The sequence below is a fragment of the Anomaloglossus baeobatrachus genome, chromosome 6 (assembly GCF_048569485.1).
Source record: "Anomaloglossus baeobatrachus isolate aAnoBae1 chromosome 6, aAnoBae1.hap1, whole genome shotgun sequence".
Taxonomy (NCBI): domain Eukaryota; kingdom Metazoa; phylum Chordata; class Amphibia; order Anura; family Aromobatidae; genus Anomaloglossus; species Anomaloglossus baeobatrachus.
The window spans coordinates 140,823,527-140,842,640 of record NC_134358.1 but is presented as its reverse complement, the minus strand read 5'-3'; the positions used below and the strand labels follow the sequence as shown (position 1 = coordinate 140,842,640).

The following is a 19,114-nucleotide window of genomic DNA, read 5'->3' as shown; positions in this document are numbered from 1 at the left end:
TCGCGAGTTGGGCTCTGCATGCCACCACATTGGATTTGAAATGAAATCTCTATAACAGAATTCAAGTGCAGATTGTAACGTTTAATTTGAAGGTTTGAACAAAAATATCTGATAGAAATTGTAGGAATTGTACACATTTCTTTACAAACACTCCACATTTTAGGAGGTCAAAAGTAATTGGACAAATAAACCAAACCCAAACAAAATATTTTTATTTTCAATATTTTGTTGCGAATCCTTTGGAGGCAATCACTGCCTTAAGTCTGGAACCCATGGACATCACCAAACGCTGGGTTTCCTCCTTCTTAATGCTTTGCCAGGCTTTTACGGCCGCAGCCTTCAGGTCTTGCTTGTTTGTGGGTCTTTCCGTCTTAAGTCTGGATTTGAGCAAGTGAAATGCATGCTCAATTGGGTTAAGATCTGGTGATTGACTTGGCCATTGCAGAATGTTCCACTTTTTTGCACTCATGAACTCCTGGGTAGCTTTGGCTGTATGCTTGGGGTCATTGTTCATCTGTACTATGAAGCGCCGTCCGATCAACTTTGCGGAATTTGGCTGAATCTGGGCTGAAAGTATATCCCGGTACACTTCAGAATTTATCCGGCTACTCTTGTCTGCTGTTATGTCATCAATAAACACAAGTGACCCAGTGCCATTGAAAGCCATGCATGCCCATGCCATCACGTTGCCTCCACCATGTTTTACAGAGGATGTGGTGTGCCTTGGATCATGTGCTGTTCCCTTTCTTCTCCAAACTTTTTTCTTCCCATCATTCTGGTACAGGTTGATCTTTGTCTCATCTGTCCATAGAATACTTTTCCAAAACTGAGCTGGCTTCATGAGGTGTTTCTCAGCAAATTTAACTCTGACCTGTCTATTTTTGAAATTGATGAATGGTTTGCATCTAGATGTGAACCCTTTGTATTTACTTTCATGGAGTCTTTTCTTTACTGTTGACTTAGAGACAGATACACCTACTTCACTGAGACTGTTCTGGACTTCAGTTGATGTTGTGAACGGGTTCTTCTTCACCAAAGAAAGTATGCGGCGATCATCCACCACTGTTGTCATCCGTGGATGCCCAGGCCTTTTTGAGTTCCCAAGCTCACCAGTGAATTCCTTTTTTCTCAGAATGTACCCGACTGTTGATTTTGCTACTCCAAGCATGTCTGCTATCTCTCTGATGGATTTTTTCTTTTTTTTCAGCCTCAGGATGTTCTGCTTCACCTCAATTGAGAGTTCCTTAGACCGCATGTTGTCTGGTCACAGCAACAACTTCCAAATGCAAAACCACACACCTGTAATCAACCCCAGACCTTTTAACTACTTTATTGATTACAGGTTAACGAGGGAGACGCCTTCAGAGTTAATTGCAGCCCTTAGAGTCCCTTGTCCAATTACTTTTGGTCCCTTGAAAAAGAGGAGGCTATGCATTACAGAGCTATGATTCCTAAACCCTTTCTCCGATTTGGATGTGAAAACTCTCATATTGCAGCTGGGAGTGTGCACTTTCAGCCCATATTATATATATAATTGTATTTCTGATCATGTTTTTGTAAACAGCTAAAATAACAAAACTTGTGTCACTGTCCAAATATTTCTGGACCTAACTGTAATATATATATATATATATACAGTATATGTACTCTATTTTAAAAGATGCCCCAGATTATAAGATGCACCCCAAACTTAGAGTAGGAAAATAGGAAAAAGTAATTTTTAATGTTAAAATGATGGTCCGTTTTATAATCCTAGTGTGTCTTAATCCTAATGCTTACCAGGAGCAGCGGTGGTGGAGCGGCTCAGGAAGATCACAGGAGGCAGGGTCAGTGATGCTGCACGCTCAGAGGAGGGAGTGTTGCATCTCAGGAGGGTCAGTGGACAGAGAGTCAGTGATACTGCGGTGTCGCGGCTATGAGCAGCATTAATCTGCCGTCATGCTGTGGAGGTGTCACTGCAGTGGAGGACTCAGGAGGGTCACAGGACGGGGTGTTGGGGTGTTGCTGTAGTGGTGGGTGCTTGATCTGACTGCGGACTCCATTGAATTGTCCCCGATTGACGATATGGATTCCAAGAAATTCGTGATGGAGGCGGCATATGCACAGAAAGGTCTTTGCGGCCATTTTCTTGAAGTCAATTCCATCAATGTGCGCACGCGCCACCTCTGCAGCTATTTTTTGAAGTTCATCGTGTAAACCACAGGCGATTCAATAGCGCCCGCAGTCAGCTCAATGCACCTGCCACGACACTGCAGTGACACCCTCAGTATCGCCGACCCTGCCTCCTATGACCCCACTCCACCACCGCCACCCCGGTAAGCCAATGGGGGAAAAGAAAGTGCATTTTACAATCCGGAAAAATACGGTAATTATATAGAGCCATTAATTCCTTAGTGTTTTATAGATATGAACATCACTGTCACCATTGAGACTCACAATCTAAATTCCCTATCAGTCTGTCTTTAGTGTCTGGGAGGAAATCGGAGAACCTGGAGGAAACCCACGCAAACACGGGGAGAACATAAATACTCCTTGTAGAGGTTGTCTTTGGTGGGATTTGAATCCAGGACTCCAGTGCTGCAAAGCAATTTATTATGTGTGCTTTCATTTGAAGTTACTGCAAATAAAAAAAATTATTTGAGCCTGAGATACATATTTAACAGCAATGAAATATATTAAATAGCAAATGAATAAGAAAAAAAACGGACTCTGCAAGTGGTTATAATATATATATTTAGTATATCATTAGTAAATATTATATACAAAGTATTTAAATAAATAGCTAAATTTCTTTTCGGCCTTGGGCAGTGCGATAAAAAATGTTTTATTCACATGACTATGGAATGTTCAACTGAAAGAAAAGGATGCTTTTATGAGAAAACAGTAACTCAGATCATCCTGGTATAGACGTCCGATTTCAAGGCACATTCTTGGCAAATCAGAGTTCTGTTTTAGAAGGTCAGATCTACGATGAAAAATACAAAATAATATAATTATTAACACAACTTCATATACAGATATGTATGGGTAGTTACATGAATTATTACACATGCCAAATACTTGTTTTTTTGTTTAATTTTTGTAGCAATAAGTTTTCACAAATACAAATGAAATGGTTACATACACTATACCTACCCTACTTTTTAAGGCTAAAGGGTGTTTTACACGCAGCAACATCGCTAGCGATGTCGCTGGTGAAAGCACCTGCCCCCGTTGGTTGTGCATCATGGCAAATCGCTGCCCGTGGCGCACAACATCGCTAGGACCCGTCACACAGACTTACCTGCTTAGCGGCGTCGCTGTGGCCGGCGAACCGCCTCCTTTCTAAGGGGGCAGTTCATATGGCGTCACAGCGACCGCACACGGCAGCCGTCCAATAGAAGCGGAGAAGCAGCCGAAAGAAAGTGACGCACACCTTGTTGCCGGAAGACGCAGGTAAGGTGTTGTTCCTCATTCCTGGGGTGTCACACGTAGCGATGTGTGCTGCCTCAGGAACAACGAATAACCTGCGTCCTGCAACAGCAATGACATTTGGGATTAGAACGACGTGTCAACAATCAACGATTAGGTGAGTAATTTGATCGTTAGCGGTCGTTTGTACGTTTCACACGCAATGGCATTGCTAACAAGGCCAGATGTACGTCACGAATTCCGTGACCCCAACGACATCTTGCTAGCGATGTCGTAGCGTGTAAAGCCCCCTTAAGAATACTCTAAGGGGAACCTGACGGCAGGATCGATGCTTATTACACTCTCCTCCTTGAATTCTAAATCCCATTCATCTGCAATGAACCCATGCCTAGGCATTTAGTCACACTGTGCATACCTTAAATGTGTGTGAAACGCACACAACAGGTAACTAAACTAGTCAGACTCCTGTCCTGCTCTGCCCTTATTCACATTGACATTGGTTGACACATGGCAAGGTTTTATTTCTAGAGAAGGGTCCATCCCGATTGAGTACACCTTGTTGCAGTAGGATGGTTTTTAAGTTGTTTTAATCAAAATAGTGATAACTAAGTACCCTATGTTATTTACATGTATTACTACTATTTCCTTACTGTAGAATATGCTCATTTTGATTTCTTTTTTGGCTTCCTAAGTCCTGCAGATACTCTGGGACTTTGTACAAGCACAGTGTAACCGCAATGTTCTGGCATGTAGGAATGAGTTAACTGTGCTTGTCCGAAGCTGCTGTTGTCACTAGCATCTGCAAGATTTATAATTCCATAAGGAGAGAGTGAAGGCAGATCGGGAACCTTCATTACACCTCAGTGGACATAATATTGGGAGGCAAGGAAATAGTGCATGCACTTTGGACTATTAAGAGAAAAAACAAGATGCACTTTTTCCCAAAAAAAAAAACTGGGGGTAAAATGGGAGTGCGTCTTATAATATGGATATGGCTTACCGGAGCGGGGGTGGTGGAGCAGGATCACAGGAGACAGGGTCAGCGATACTAAGGGCTCAGAGGAAGGCGTGTTACTGCAGTGGTGCGGCTCAAAAGGGTCACAGAATGGAGGGTCGGCGATGCGGTGGGCGCCATTGATCTGACAGCGAACTGCAGGTTCCATTGAATCTCCTGCACTTGATGGAATGGTCTTCAAGAAAATGGCCAAGGAGGTGGCCTGTACGGAGGTTGACGCGATGAGCTTCAAGAAAAGGGTTGCAGAGTCCTATCTGCACACGTGCTGACTCCGCAGACATTTTCTTGAAGTAAATCTCGTCAACCGCAGGCAATTCAATGGAGCCCGCAGTTTGCCAGCAGATCAATAACGCCTGCCGCCTTGACACTCCCAAGCATGCAGTATCGCTGACCCTCCATCCACTGATCCTCCTGAGACGCGAAATTCTCTTTTCCAAGCCCGCAGTATCATCGACCCTCCGCCCACTGACCTTCCTGTGTGGCTCCACCACCACCGCTCCCCCCTGGTGAGACATTATAAGACGCACTAGGATTATAAGACAGATGCTCATTTTAACATTAAAAATTATTTTTTCCTATTTTCCTCCTCTAAATTTGGGGTGTGTCTTATAATCCAGTGCGTCTTTTAAAACTAAACAAACGGTAATAGTCAAATTCAGCCATCTAATTAGTTAATAGGTGTTGATCCTGCTAAAAAGTTGTCTTTATTGTCTTGATTGGTTAAGCATGTTACATATGACTGTAATTAGTTAAATTAATCAGAGCAGAATTTTAAATAGTGAAATCATGATTTGCAAATTAAATATTGAAATATAGTTGCATGGTACCCATCTCTGATTTACTAATTTGTCGAATGACAATAATGACATAGTAGATATATAATTTTGCAGCTGTTATGCATCTGCTGGACAAGTTTGAAAACCATATTAAATCATAAAGTTGGTAAGTGATTTATGTTTAAGGCCTAAAATACCGATGAGTAAGCAAATTATCGTCATTCGCTGTGAACTGTAAAATTATAAGAAAGCGTAAAACTCCAAAAATCTCAAGAATGCAAACATATTTTATTATTGACACCCTCCTAGGGTATGTGCACAAGATCTTTTAGATATGTATCTCTTGATTATTTCAGGAGTAAGACATTTAAGGAAAATGTCAGCGGTGTTTTTCCAGAGGCGTCTTCTTTGGCACCTAATTGATCACTTTTGTAGCGGACTTGACTCCAGAGTCTGGTTTTTTTTTTGTCTTTTTTTTAACTGCACGTAGAAACTAGTGAGTCTGAAAAAATGTTCAGGTCACTCGTCTTAGCTTCACGAATTTCAAAGTCTAAAGTGGCTAAAAGAAGATAAAAAACACTGAACATTTGTACAGCAAGTTGTTTTAGGCCTTGTACATACAGTCCCTTTTTTTATGCATATTTGGTGCAAATTGTGGCCCAAATCTGCATGTCTATCTTCATGCCTGCAATGTAAGAAAAGTCAATGTTAATTCTGAAGTGCTATGCTTATTTTTTACTTGCAGATTTGGTGCAGAAAATAATCTGCAGCATGTTAATTGGTGCGTTTTTTACTGCGTTTTTTTAGTCCTTCTACTCACTGATGATATTTAAAAAAAAAATGCACGGCACAAAAACGCATGTGTTTTGATGCATTTTTGGTGCTTTTTTCTGCCAGAAGGTGTAGATTTCATGCACCATATCTGCAACGTGCACACATAGCCTAAACATTGACTTTGCAGTGCATTTTGTTGACTCTTTTTTTAAGTGATTTTTTTTCAGGGAGATTTCGGGGAAAATCCGGCTGAAACAGACATCGTGTGTACTGTACATATCCTTAGGCTAAGTTACCACAATGACTTTTGGAGCATTCTTGATGATGCAGAGGATGTAAATAGGAAAAAATTATTTTTAATGTTAAAATGTGAGTCCGTCTTATAGTCCTGGTGCGACTTAATGTGCACCAGGGGGAAGCGGCGGTGGTGGAGTGGCTCAGGAAGATCACAGGAGGCAGGGCGAAACTGTGGGCTCAGGGGAGGGGGTGTTGCGGCTCAGGAGGATCAGCGATACTGCAGGCTTTGGGGTGTCGCGGCAGCAGGTACCATTAATCTGCCATCGGGCTGTGGGGGTGACACTGCAGTAGATCGACTTAGGAGGCTCACAGGATGGAGGGTCACAGGACGGGATGTCTTGGCAGCGGGTGCCATTGATCTGACTGCGAGCTCAATTGAATCCCCTGCAGACTTCAAGAAATGGTCACAGAGGCGGCGCATGCGCAGATAGGACTCCAAGGCTGCTTTCTTGAAGTCCATCTCATCAATCTGCGCACGCGCCGCCTCCATAGCCATTTTTTTTAAGTCCATCGCGTCAATTCAACGGCGCTCAATGCACCCATCGCCAAGACACCCAGTCCTGTGACCCTCCTGTTTTACTACACTACAGTGATACCCCTGCAGCCCACCCGCAGATCAATGGCACCTGCCATGGCACCTCCGAGCCCGTCCTGTAATGCTGGCTCCTATGACCCCTCTCCACTACTGCCGCCCTGGTATGCAATATCCATTTTGTAAGACCCATCCCTATTTTACCCCAGTTTGGGGGGGGGGAAGTGAATCTTACAATCTAGAATGTACGGTAAATTATGTAACTTGCATTTTTGAGTTCAGTTTTTTACATGTATTTTTCAACTTTTTTAGTCTCCTTTTGGTATATCATATTTAAATGAAACTACTTTGCTGTTCCAGATCATAAAACTTTATTCATACAGTTATGTGAGGATCACAAGTATTTTTAATGTGTTTTTGCTGACAAAAGGCACTACAAACATTTTCTTTTTATGCGTGTGGATTTTCCCCTTCTCATTCAAATATATGGGAAAAGATTTGCAAATAAAATGCATATTTAAAACAAGGGGAATTGACATGTTGCAGACATGTTTAAAAAACTTACCACAGGTCAGTTTACGCTGAGTTTAAAAAGCACAGTGGGTATGAGATTTGGAAAAATCACGAAATCTTGATATTTGTTACTATCTTTTCAGTTTACCATTAAAAAATATCAACCGCTGAGGATTTTAAAGAGATCCCATATTCAGTGGAAAAAAACCTCACCAAATACTCATCATAGAAACTTAAAAAATTGCAGCATGCACTAGTTTCCTCAGTAAGTCTATGTCCGCATTTTTCATTTCCACCTGCTTTCCAGCCTCTTTTTAGGTCCGTTTTGAACTGCAACGTTTTCATGCCAAAAGGCATACGTTTTGATTTTCCAGCAAAGTCTCTGGAAAATGTGAATTTCTTATCCGCACTTTGCGTTTCCAAACGCTGTGTTTAATTTGCATAATTTTGGGCAAAAAACATGCATTCAAAGAAGCAGCATTTCAATTGTTTTTGCCATTTTGGCTGCGTTCTACACCCATTGAAATCAATGAGTTGTAGTAAATCGCTGCCAAAATGTTAAGCAGTGCGCTTGCATTGCATTATTATTGCGATCCACATGTTTCTATTTAACATAACAAAGGCAGGTCTTTCATCTTGCTCTCTCTGTCGGTCTGTCGGTTGGTCTCTCTCTCTCTCTCTATGTCTCTAGCTCTCTTTCTGTCCATGTCGGTCTCTCACTCCCACCCCCTCTCTCATACTTACCGATCCACGATCAGCGGCGCTGCGCAGCACGGTGCTCACTCTGTGGCGGCTTCTTCTCTGTTGAAAATGCCGGCTGCTCATTAATCCATCATGTATTCCCTGCTTCTCCCGCCCATCGGCGCCTATGATTGATTGCAGTCAGACACGCCCCCACGCTGAGTGACAGCTGTCTCACTGCAACCAATCACAGCCGCCGGTGGGCGTGTCTATATCGAGCAGTAAAAAAAATAAATAAATAAATGAAAAAAAAACGATGTGCGGTCCCCCCCATTTGCATACCAGCCAGGGTAAAGCCACACGGCTGAAGGCTGGTATTCTCAGGATGGGGAGCTCCACGTTATGGGGAGCTCCCCAGCCTAACAATATCAGCCAGCAGCCGCCCGGAATTGCCACATCCATTAGATGCGACAGTCCCGGGACTTTACCGACTCATCCCGAATTGCCCTGGTGCGGTGGCAAACGGGGTAATAAGGAGTTAATGGCAGCAGCCCATAGCTGCCACTAAGTCCTAGGTTAATCATGGCAGGCATCTCCCCGAGATACCTTCCATGATTAACCTGTAAGTTAAAGTAAATAAACACACACATCCAAAAAAACATTTATTTGTAATGAAAGACAAAAAAACCACCCTATGTCACCACTTTATTAATCCCTCAAAAACACCTCCAGGTCCGACGTAATCCACGCAAGGTCCCACGACGCTTCCAGCTCTGCTACATCGGAAGCTGACAGGAGCGGCACTAGAACACCGCCGCTCCTGTGAGCTCCATGCAGCAACTGAAGTGAGTCACGCGATCAGCTGTGCTGTCACTGAGGTTACTCGCGGCCACCGCTTTCAGGTGGAGGACTGCAGCTGTGACCGCGAGTAACCTGAGTGAAAGCACAGCTGATTGTGTGGCTCACTACAGTCACTCAGGGGATTTGCGATCACAGGTGAGTCCTTCACGTGTGACCGCAAATCAAGCTGCGGCACACGCACATAGCCGCGTGATCACAATGAAGTCGGGTGAAGTTAATCCGAGTTCATTCTGATCTCGCAGCACTGTCCCGCAGCCAGCCATGACAGTGATAGTGCGGTCCCACTCGGCTCTGCTGCAAGTCTATGGGGATGCTGCAGAGCCGAGTGGGTGCGTACTGTGAAAAATGTGCGTTCTGGATGCTTTTCCCACTCTGTCTATGGCAGAGAAAGCATCCAGAATGCATGAATTCTCTCCAGGAATGTCCGCACTTTGCGTTCTGCCGAATGCGTCTCAAAACGCAGCTTTTTTGTCTGCGTTCTGAGGCGCACACGCAATGACTTACACGCTGCAGAATTGAACTGCAAAGTGCGCACATAGCCTAAATCAGATGAGACTCGCCAACTGAAGTCTATAGGTATGTGAAAAAACTGGATACCATACAGAGCCACAGTATAGCATCTGATTTTTATGGAGGCATTGCAGTTCTTTTACATGGGGTGCTACTGTATAAGTGGTTGTGTAAATTATTAAGAGTTGCTGCTCTACAAGAAAAAAGAAACTATTGCACATGGATTACGAGGGAGAAAAAAATTATCCAAGTTTTTCTGGATGAAATTCTGACAACTTTTTGTACAGTTGTGTGAATCTGGCCTTGGGATGTTTTTTTGGTGGGGTAATGAAACACCCCTGCAGGTTTTTGAATCAAATTGAAGTGGCTCCAGCTAGAAGAAATGTAATTCATTTTTTCATGTTTCCCATTGAATCCACTCATGGCTTAGATTCAAACTGCTGTGTCCCATTTTATAAAAAAAAAATTGTGTTAAACCATCTACTTTTATAACATAAGATTCTATTTTAATATCACATCATATCATGGTACAGACAAAAAAAAAATTAAATGTACATTTACTTACAACATTAACGTTTTAGAGTTGTTTTGCACACAACGGGTTCTTAGCCAACCGTGATAGCAGCCTTGCACATCTTTTGTACACTTTATAAAGATAAAAACAACAAAAAGAGACATAAGAAATAGGCTTTTCTTTTGAAATCATATTAACTATAGATATATAAAATCATCTTTCATGTATCAGGCCCTGGAGAAAGCTGCCATTGCCAGGGGCAACATTAACAGACAACCAACTAACCTGTTGGGCCAATAGCCAAATTTGACACAGTTTTAGGCTTAAGCAATGGTAGGGTTTCCATCCTATTCTCATTAGCACATGGAAGTGAACTTTCTCACAGTGAGGGCAGTCAGAGAGTGGAACAGGCTAACACGGGAGGTAGTGAGTTCTCCATCAATGGAAATCTTCAAGCGGAATCTGGATAAACATATAGCTGGGATGATTTAGGAGAGCCTGCACTTGCAGGGGGTTGGACCCGATGGTCCTTGAGGTCCCTTCCAATGCTACCATTCTATGATTCTAAGTGACTCCAGTCTATGAAGTCAGCAAACACTCACTTTTAGGGTACGCTCACACGAGCGTGAAAATCGGAATCTCGCATTGCACTCTAACCAATGTTAGGCAATGAGGGACAGCAGTTGGGCAGCTTTTATCGCATCCAGATTCTGAATGCAAGAAAAGCGGCAGCATGCTGCGATTTTCTGCTACAGCCGTATCTCTCGCACCCATTCAAGTGAATGGATGCGAGAGATACATCGGACTGCACTCGGATGTTATCCCAGTGCAGTACGATATACGCACAGGCTGACAATGGAGGAGATTGGAGGATTAACCCCTCCCTCTCCTCCGCAGCACCCGCCCTCAGCTTCACAGCTGTGACCCGATGGCAAGATCGGTTTACAGTCGCATGACACTTGGCTCACGCTCGCAGCAGAGCCAGAGCCGGGAGTCATTAGCATATCGCATCCGATGCTCTCGCATCAGATGCCATACGCTTGTGTGAGTCCAGTCTTAAAGAAGTAGTCCAAGGTTGTAAAAACATGGCTGCTTCCTTCAAACAATTTTTTCACAGCTTTCCATAGGTTGTGGAAACTTCTGTACTTGCAGCTCTGGCAAAACTACTTTAAAGTAAATCTGTCAACAAGTTTTTCCTAACTCTTTTGAGAGCAGCATAATGTAGGGAAAGAGGCCCTGATTCCAATGATGTATCACTTAGTTTACTGGCTGCAATGGATGTGACACAATCAGCGTTTGTAGATATACAGTTAGGTCCAGAAATATTTGGACAGTGACACAAGTTTTGTTATTTTAGCTGTTTACAAAAACATGTTCAGAAATACAATTATATATATAATATGGGCTGAAAGTGCACACTCCCAGCTGCAATATGAGAGTTTTCACATCCAAATCGGAGAAAGGGTTTAGGAATCATAGCTCTGTAATGCATAGCCTCCTCTTTTTCAAGGGACCAAAAGTAATTGGACAAGGGACTCTAAGGGCTGCAATTAACTCTGCAGGCGTCTCCCTCGTTAACCTGTAATCAATGAAGTAGTTAAAAGGTCTGGGGTTGATTACAGGTGTGTGGTTTTGCATTTGGAAGCTGTTGCTGTGACCAGACAACATGCGGTCTAAGGAACTCTCAATTGAGGTGAATCAGAACATCCTGAGACTGAAAAAAAAGAAAAAATCCATCAGAGAGATAGCAGACATGCTTGGAGTAGCAAAATCAACAGTTGGGTACATTCTGAGAAAAAAGGAATTGACTGGTGAGCTTGGGAACTCAAAAAGGCCTGGGTGTCCACGGATGACAACAGTGGTGGATGATCGCCGCATACTTTCTTTGGTGAAGAAGAACTCGTTCACAACATTAACTGAAGTCCAGAACACTCTCAGTGAAGTAGGTGTATCTGTCTCTAAGTCAACAGTAAAGAGAAGACTCCATGAAAGTAAATACAAAGGGTTCACATCTAGATGCAAACCATTCATCAATTCCAAAAATAGACAGGCCAGAGTTAAATTTGCTGAAAAACACCTCATGAAGCCAGCTCAGTTCTAGAAAAGTATTCTATGGACAGATGAGACAAAGATCAACCTGTACCAGAATGATGGGAAGAAAAAAGTTTGGAGAAGAAAGGGAACGGCACATGATCCAAGGCACACCACATCCTCTGTAAAACATGGTGGAGGAAATGTGATGGCATGGGCATGCATGGCTTTCAATGGCACTGGGTCACTTGTGTTTATTGATGACATAACAGCAGACAAGAGTAGCCAGATGAATTCTGAAGTGTACCGGGATATACTTTCAGCCTAGATTCAGCCAAATGCCGCAAATTTGATCAGACGGCGCTTCATAGTACAGATGGACAATGACCCCAAGCATACAGCCATAGCTACCCAGGAGTTCATGAGTGCAAAAAAGTGGAACCTTCTGCAATGGCCAAGTCAATCACCAGATCTTAACCCAATTGAGCATGCATTTCACTTGCTCAAATCCAGACTTAAGACGGAAAGACCCACAAACAAGCAAGACCTGAAGGCTGCGGCTGTAAAGGCCTGGCAAAGCATTAAGAAGGAGGAAAGCCAGCGTTTGGTGATGTCCATGGGTTCCAGACTTAAGGCAGTGATTGCGTCCAAAGGATTCGCAACAAAATATTGAAAATAAAAATATTTTGTTTGGGTTTGGTTTATTTGTCCAATTACTTTTGACCTCCTAAAATGTGGAGTGTTTGTAAAGAAATGTGTACAATTCCTACAATTTCTATCAGATATTTTTGTTCAAACCTTCAAATTAAACGTTACAATCTGCACTTGAATTCTGTTGTCGAGATTTCATTTCAAATCCAATGTGGTGGCATGCAGAGCCCAACTCGCGAAAATTTTGTCACTGTCCAAATATTTCTGGACCTAACTGTAGCTTATTTCAGGGCTCAGTAAGCTAACCCCTCCATACCCCAGATTAGCAGTTTCCTGTGTATATTGTATATTAATAGTAAGCTGCTAATCAGTGCTGGGGTGTGGCTGTGCCAGGAATCACACAGACAGCTAGTCCTGCAGTGATAAGGAAGTGGAAAAAAAAAGTTTCTCATGTAAATGCCACACTTTTACTGAACAAAAGGAACCTTGCTAATCTGGAAACTAAGATTTACCTAAAAAAATAAAAACATTTTATATAATTGATTTGGCTAATGCATGGAGTACAAAAGGACAGTGAATGGAAAACCCATTGACTCAGGCATGCCCAAGCGGTAACCTCTGAAAAAAGGCAATTATATGCACAATTTATGTTGTTGTTACAGATTTGTAGTGATTAGTAGTTATCCAAAGTAGAATTTATTATTGCATACATTTAATATATCAGGCTACTTACTATTTGGTGTGGAACAGTCTTTCATGTTGTGGTAAAGTCGATAGAATTGATGGCTGCATTCTGCTGAGACTACTACTGGACCTGCTGTAAGGATCACATGAAAATCATTATTAGCTATATGTTTTCCTAATATGGCATAGCTATTGTAATATTAAAGCAGAGAAATTGTAGAGTAAATTTAGACTACCCACAAAATGTACCACACCTTAATTACAATTACCATCAACTAACTAATGCTGCATGGGATTTATTCACCTGATGCATTTACCGTCTACTTTTCTTTTTTAATTCCATTTTAATTTTCAGAATATTTAGTTGGTCCCAGAGATGGACTGGGACTAAAATTCAGCCGTTTCACACTTACCCCTCCCGCCCACATACCCTATTTCACCCCTCCCTCACATTCACTTCAAATGCAAATGAGGAGATTTTGGTGCAGTCTTAAAAAGGGACATAAATATACAAAAACGAAGGAGGGAGTAAATACGTGCAATTAATAGATAATTTTAATATATAAATAGTTACAAAAATGCACATGACATAAAGAAGCATCAGTCAGGGAAAAGATACATACATAAAGTCCCCGTAAAACATCCTAAATGCTGGTATGTATATAAAAAGAAGATAACTGAGGTATATAAAGTGGTATAGCAAAAAACTGCCGCTAAATAGGGTGCAAGGCAAGTAAAGACAATTACTGGGGGAGCTATGTCAAGAAAAAGTTATAGATGGAATGATTGAGTCATAGCAACCACCCTTAGTACCGCCAGGAATAAATGCTGCATGGGTGAAAATATCCAGCCATAAAAGGCAAAAGGGTATAGCGCAAGTGCATAAGTTAAATAGCATGGAGTCAAAACCCATACAGTAAAAACAAGCAGACCGGGCCAGCAGACATTTGCTTTCCAGTGGAGGAAGGTTCAGGGGGACAACAGAGGGGGCCTCCGACGGCCATTTCATGGTGCAAGGACCACTTCTTCTTCTTTCATACACTACTTTCCTCCTGGAAGAAGCGGTCCTTGCACCGCGAAACGGCCGTCGGAGACCCCCTCTGTTGTCCCCCTGAACCTTCCTCCACTGGTAAGCAAATGTTTGCTGGCCCAGTCTGCTGGTTTTTACTGAATGGGTTTTGACTCCATGCTATTTAACTTATGCACTTGCGCTATACCCTTTTGCCTTTTATGGCTGGATATTTTCACCCATGCAGCATTTATTCCTGGCGGTACTAAGGGTGTTTGCTATGACTCAATCATTCCATCTATAACTTTTTCTTGACATAGCCCCCCAGCAATTGTCTTTACTTGCCTTACACCCTATTTAGCGGCAGTTTTTTGCTATACTACTTTATATACCTCAGTTATCCTCTTTTTATATACATACCAGCATTTAGGATGTTTTACGGGGACTTCATGTATGCATCTTTTCCCTGACTGATGCTTCTTTATGTCATGTACATTTTTGTAACTATTTATATATTAAAATTATCTATTAATTGCACATATTTACTCCCTCCTTCGTGTTTGTATATTAGTATCTTGGAGTGTGCAGTCTCTGGGACATCCTGGTGGGTTAAACTGTACCCTTTACCAGCATGACCCCACTGAGACCATAAGGTTTAACCATGAGGCTCTTTGCTTGGTTATACAGTGACATGCAAAAGTTTGGGCACCCTTGGTCACAATTACTGTTATTGTGAACAGTTATGCAAGTTGAAGATGACATGATCTCTAAAAAGCATAACGTTAAAGATGACACATGTCCATTGTTTTTAGGTAAAAAAAATAATACAATATTTTCATCTTTTACATTTTTAAAATTACAAAAAAGAAAAATAGATCAATGCAAAAGCTTGGACACCCTGGGAGATTTTGGGCTCAGACCTTAATTATTCTGTTAGGGTTATTCCTTGTTCACTATCATCTTTATGAAAGGTTAGGGGATGTATATTTCATAGCTTTATTAAAACCCAGCCTCCTCTAACGTTGTACCAAAAAACAGCAGCTGTAGGTTTTTCTAAGCAGCTGCCTAGCACTCTGAAAATAAAAATGTCAGCAATACATATTGTCAACAGAAAACTCAATGATATCGACCTACACGTCTTGCCTGTAATACTATGTTCACATAGGGTGTTTTTGCAGTATTTTTTTCTGGAGTAATACTGTAACAAAACCTCATAATTTGGCAGGGAATAACCTGCTATTTTGGTGCAGTTTTTCTGGCCCTTTTTGCTACGATTTTGCACTTTCTCATTGCTTTGTATAGGTGAAAAAATGCTGCAAAAACGCTGAAAGAATTATCATGCTGCTTTTTTCAAAAATGCAGCAAAAATCAATCAGGTTGCCATTTCAGTCAGGAAAAAAAAGCAAGTGTGTGTGTGTGTGAGAGAGATTTCTGAATCTCATAGACTTTACTAACTCATCACTAAACTTATATATGGTGAAATAACCACGGGCTTGACTGCACGGTATATTAGATCCATTATATAATATCCATAACAATAAATATGTGAATCCAGAGCTAATCACGCCCGTGCCTTCAGGAGTTCGGACATTATCTGGAAATACATTCATTTGAATGGAGAAAAAAATTCAGCAAAAATGCTAAAAGAATTGACATGCTGTGGTTTTAAAAATAATGCCAATTACGGTAGTTAAAAAATAAATAAATAAATAAAAGGAAGGAAATGAACACTGTAAATATGACTTTATAAATATTTTATTTTGCTACTACTGTAAAATCTTATTTTTTCCATGCAAAAAAAAAAATCATAAAAAATACAGTAAAAGTGCTATGTGTGACCAAGATTCCTTCTGACACTGTTCTGTTTTGTTTTTGCTTTTATTAAAACAAACACTTTGAAGAAAACAATAAAAACACATGAAAAAAACGCTATGCTTACAGCATAATATGGCTTGATAAAATAAAATCAACCCCTTCTCCCCAGCCGATTTTCAGTTTTGTGTTTGTTTTTTTGCTTCCAAGAGCCATAACTTTTTTATTTTTCAGCTAATCTTGTCATATGAGGGCTTGTTTTTTGCGGGACGAGTTGTACTTTAAAAAAAACAATAAATAAAATAAATATTATTTTTATATAGCGCTAACATATTCCGCAGCGCTTTACATACATCAGGAACACTGTCCCCATTGGGGCTCACAATCTAAATTCCCTATCTGTATGTTTTTTGAGGTGTGGGGGGAAGCCGGGGTGCCCAGAGGAAACCCACGCAAACATGGGGAGAACATACAAACTCATTGCAGATGTTGTCTTGGTGGGATTCGAGCCTAGGACCTCAGCGCTACAAGACTGCAGTGCTAACCACTGAACCACCCTGCCCCCCCAAAACCTTCAGTACTACAATATAATGTACTGTAAAATGGCCAAAAAATTCCAAGTGCGGAAAAATTGCAAATAAGCGTGATTGCATGATTGTTTTTGAGATATTTTATTCATTGTGTTCATTATACGGTAAAACTGATGTGTCGGAGTGATGCCTCAGGTCAGTACGAGTTCGTATACAGCAAACATGTACAGGTTTACTTTTATAAGAGGTTAAAAAAAATCTGGAGTTTGTCAAAAAAAACTGGCTCCCTTTTTGCCATTTTCCGAAACCCGTAACGTTCTCATTTTTTGGGATCTATGACTCAGTGATGGCTTATTTTTTTGCGTGTCAAGCTAACATTTTTAATGGTATCATTTTTGCACAGATGCTACATTTTGATCGCCTGTTATTGCATTTTGCCCAAAATTTGTGGCGACCAAAACAGCGTTTACCAGATTATTTGGTTTATATTTCGATAGATCGGGCATTTTTGAATGCGGCGATACCAAATATGTGTATATTTATTTTTTTAACCCTTTAATTTTCAATAGGGCGAATGGGGTGTGATTTGAACGTTTATTTTTATTTATTTTTTAATTTTTAAAACTTTTTTCTTTACTTTTTTTTATTTTACTAGTCCCCATAGGGGACTATAAGGATCAGTAGTCTGATCGCTTGTGCATTTCTCTTGATCAGAGCTGCACAGCTGTGATCACTAAAAATACTCACTTTTAAGCACTGGCTGTACTCAGCCAAGTGAAACAGGAAGTGACTAATGCTAGCTACATGAGTCATCAAATGACCCTGTGCTACCATGGCAACCATTGGCTCACAGTGATCATGTGACACCCTGGACTAGTCAGGTCGTCACAGGGTTCTGCACAATCTTTCTCTCCCAGTGCAGGACTCAACCCCCCATGGATCTGGGTCCCCATCTTGCAGTACTGCCTCCATCAGCATTCACAAATCTTAGTTACACTTCGCACACCACCCTGTCAGGCACACAAGTGGGCTGCAAATCTGGAATAAGGCCCCCCACCTAGGGGTCAGGCAGGGAGGTGGGAGGTGACAAGTTAGTTAGCTCCAGGGGAGCGAAGAGAGCAGTCAGCTCCAGGGGAGCAAATAGTTGAGTGGTAGCCCTCGAGCTGTGAGGAGCTCAGAGGAAGCTGGGAGTTGGAGCTCCCAGGGGAGAAGCAGACTAGGTCGCAGACGGTGGTCTGAACCAGGAGGAATCGGAGACCCGGTCGCGGTAGATTGAGACTTGGTGCTTGGCTAGTCTTGGAGGATAGCCAGCAGCTGCAGTTCAATAGCAGGGCTGGGACCAAAGGCACGTCAGGGTACATGGACCTTAGGTCGGGGAGAAGCTTCAAGCAACCCAGCAATTTACTTGCGGAGGACAGGGCCTATATGGACTGTTCCCACGAAGGTCAGAGATTGGGGGCACTAGCAGCCCACTGAAATCCCAAGCATGAGCTCCTGAGAGCAAACTCCTCTGACAGGCCAACTGAATACTCTAAAATACAGTGCCAGAAGGCAGACTACAGACCACCAGGCAGTACTGCAGGGGACGGGACCCGGACGAGCTCCCTAAGAGGGCAGCAGCACCCAGAGACTTGGTTTACTACATTGTCAGCGTCTGCTTTCTTGCTGAGTGAGTACCTGATTAACCCCTGCAACCAGCGAGCCTGCGCTCCCCCTGCACTCAATACCACCATCCATGGTCCCGGGGCCTTTCCCTACCCATGCAGGGTAACGTCATCTAGCTGCCCCACTCCATCACCCCGGGTACTCCCAAAGGCAGCGGCAGTACTCCCTATTACCGCACACCATGGCTGGCATCACAAACTATTCTCCCCTGTAAATAGCCCCTTTTACATTTGAGAGTGGTCGCCAACCCCAGGGTCCGGAGACACTCGAGCCACAGTAGCAGCACCCCCGAATACGAGCGGTTCAATCATTGCAGGGGCGGCACAATCATGTCACTGCGCCGCCGATGGAGCCAGGTGAGTAAAGATTTACCGCGATCTGCATTTTCATGGCGCTGTCACATTTTAACAATGCCATTTAAAGGGTTACCAGGCATGGGTGGAACATCTATCCACTCATGCCTGCAAGGCACACATGTCAGCTGTACAAATCAGCTGACATGTGAGCGGATCCTGGCCGGCTGCCGGCAGCAGCCGGCAGGGATTACACTATGACCGCTAAGGACGTAATTTTACTGCCTGTGGTCATTAAAGCGTTAAAGGGTATGTTCCCACATAGTAACTACATGGCAGATTTGTTGGAGATATTTTAGCTGTATTTTATAGGACCATTAGTTCATTAGCATTAGTGATTTTACCAAAAAATCATCCACGTGCTATATAACAAAAAAATCTTCCTAAACTGACCTGAAGTATAGATTTTCTATCCACATCAAATTTACATTGCAGATTTTCCCAGCTAACTCCTTGCTGGGTTGTTTTTTTAAATATTTAAAAAAATTCCTATAA

At 42.2% G+C, this 19,114-nt stretch overlaps 1 protein-coding gene across 2 annotated transcripts in view; it reads right to left on the bottom strand.

Moving 5' to 3' along the window:
- Positions 1–2,725: 2,725 nt before the first annotated feature.
- Positions 2,726–19,114, bottom strand: part of ALKAL1 (ALK and LTK ligand 1) — a 177,246-nt gene continuing 160,857 nt past the window's right edge. For both annotated transcript variants that reach the window (XM_075316352.1, XM_075316353.1), the window contains 3 exons: positions 13,300–13,383; positions 9,936–10,015; positions 2,726–2,965 (listed from right to left, as the gene is read on the bottom strand). In XM_075316352.1, the coding sequence (XP_075172467.1) occupies positions 9,948–10,015; positions 13,300–13,383 (152 nt within the window). In that variant the 3' untranslated portion in view covers positions 2,726–2,965; positions 9,936–9,947. The remainder of the gene's footprint in view (positions 2,966–9,935; positions 10,016–13,299; positions 13,384–19,114) is intronic.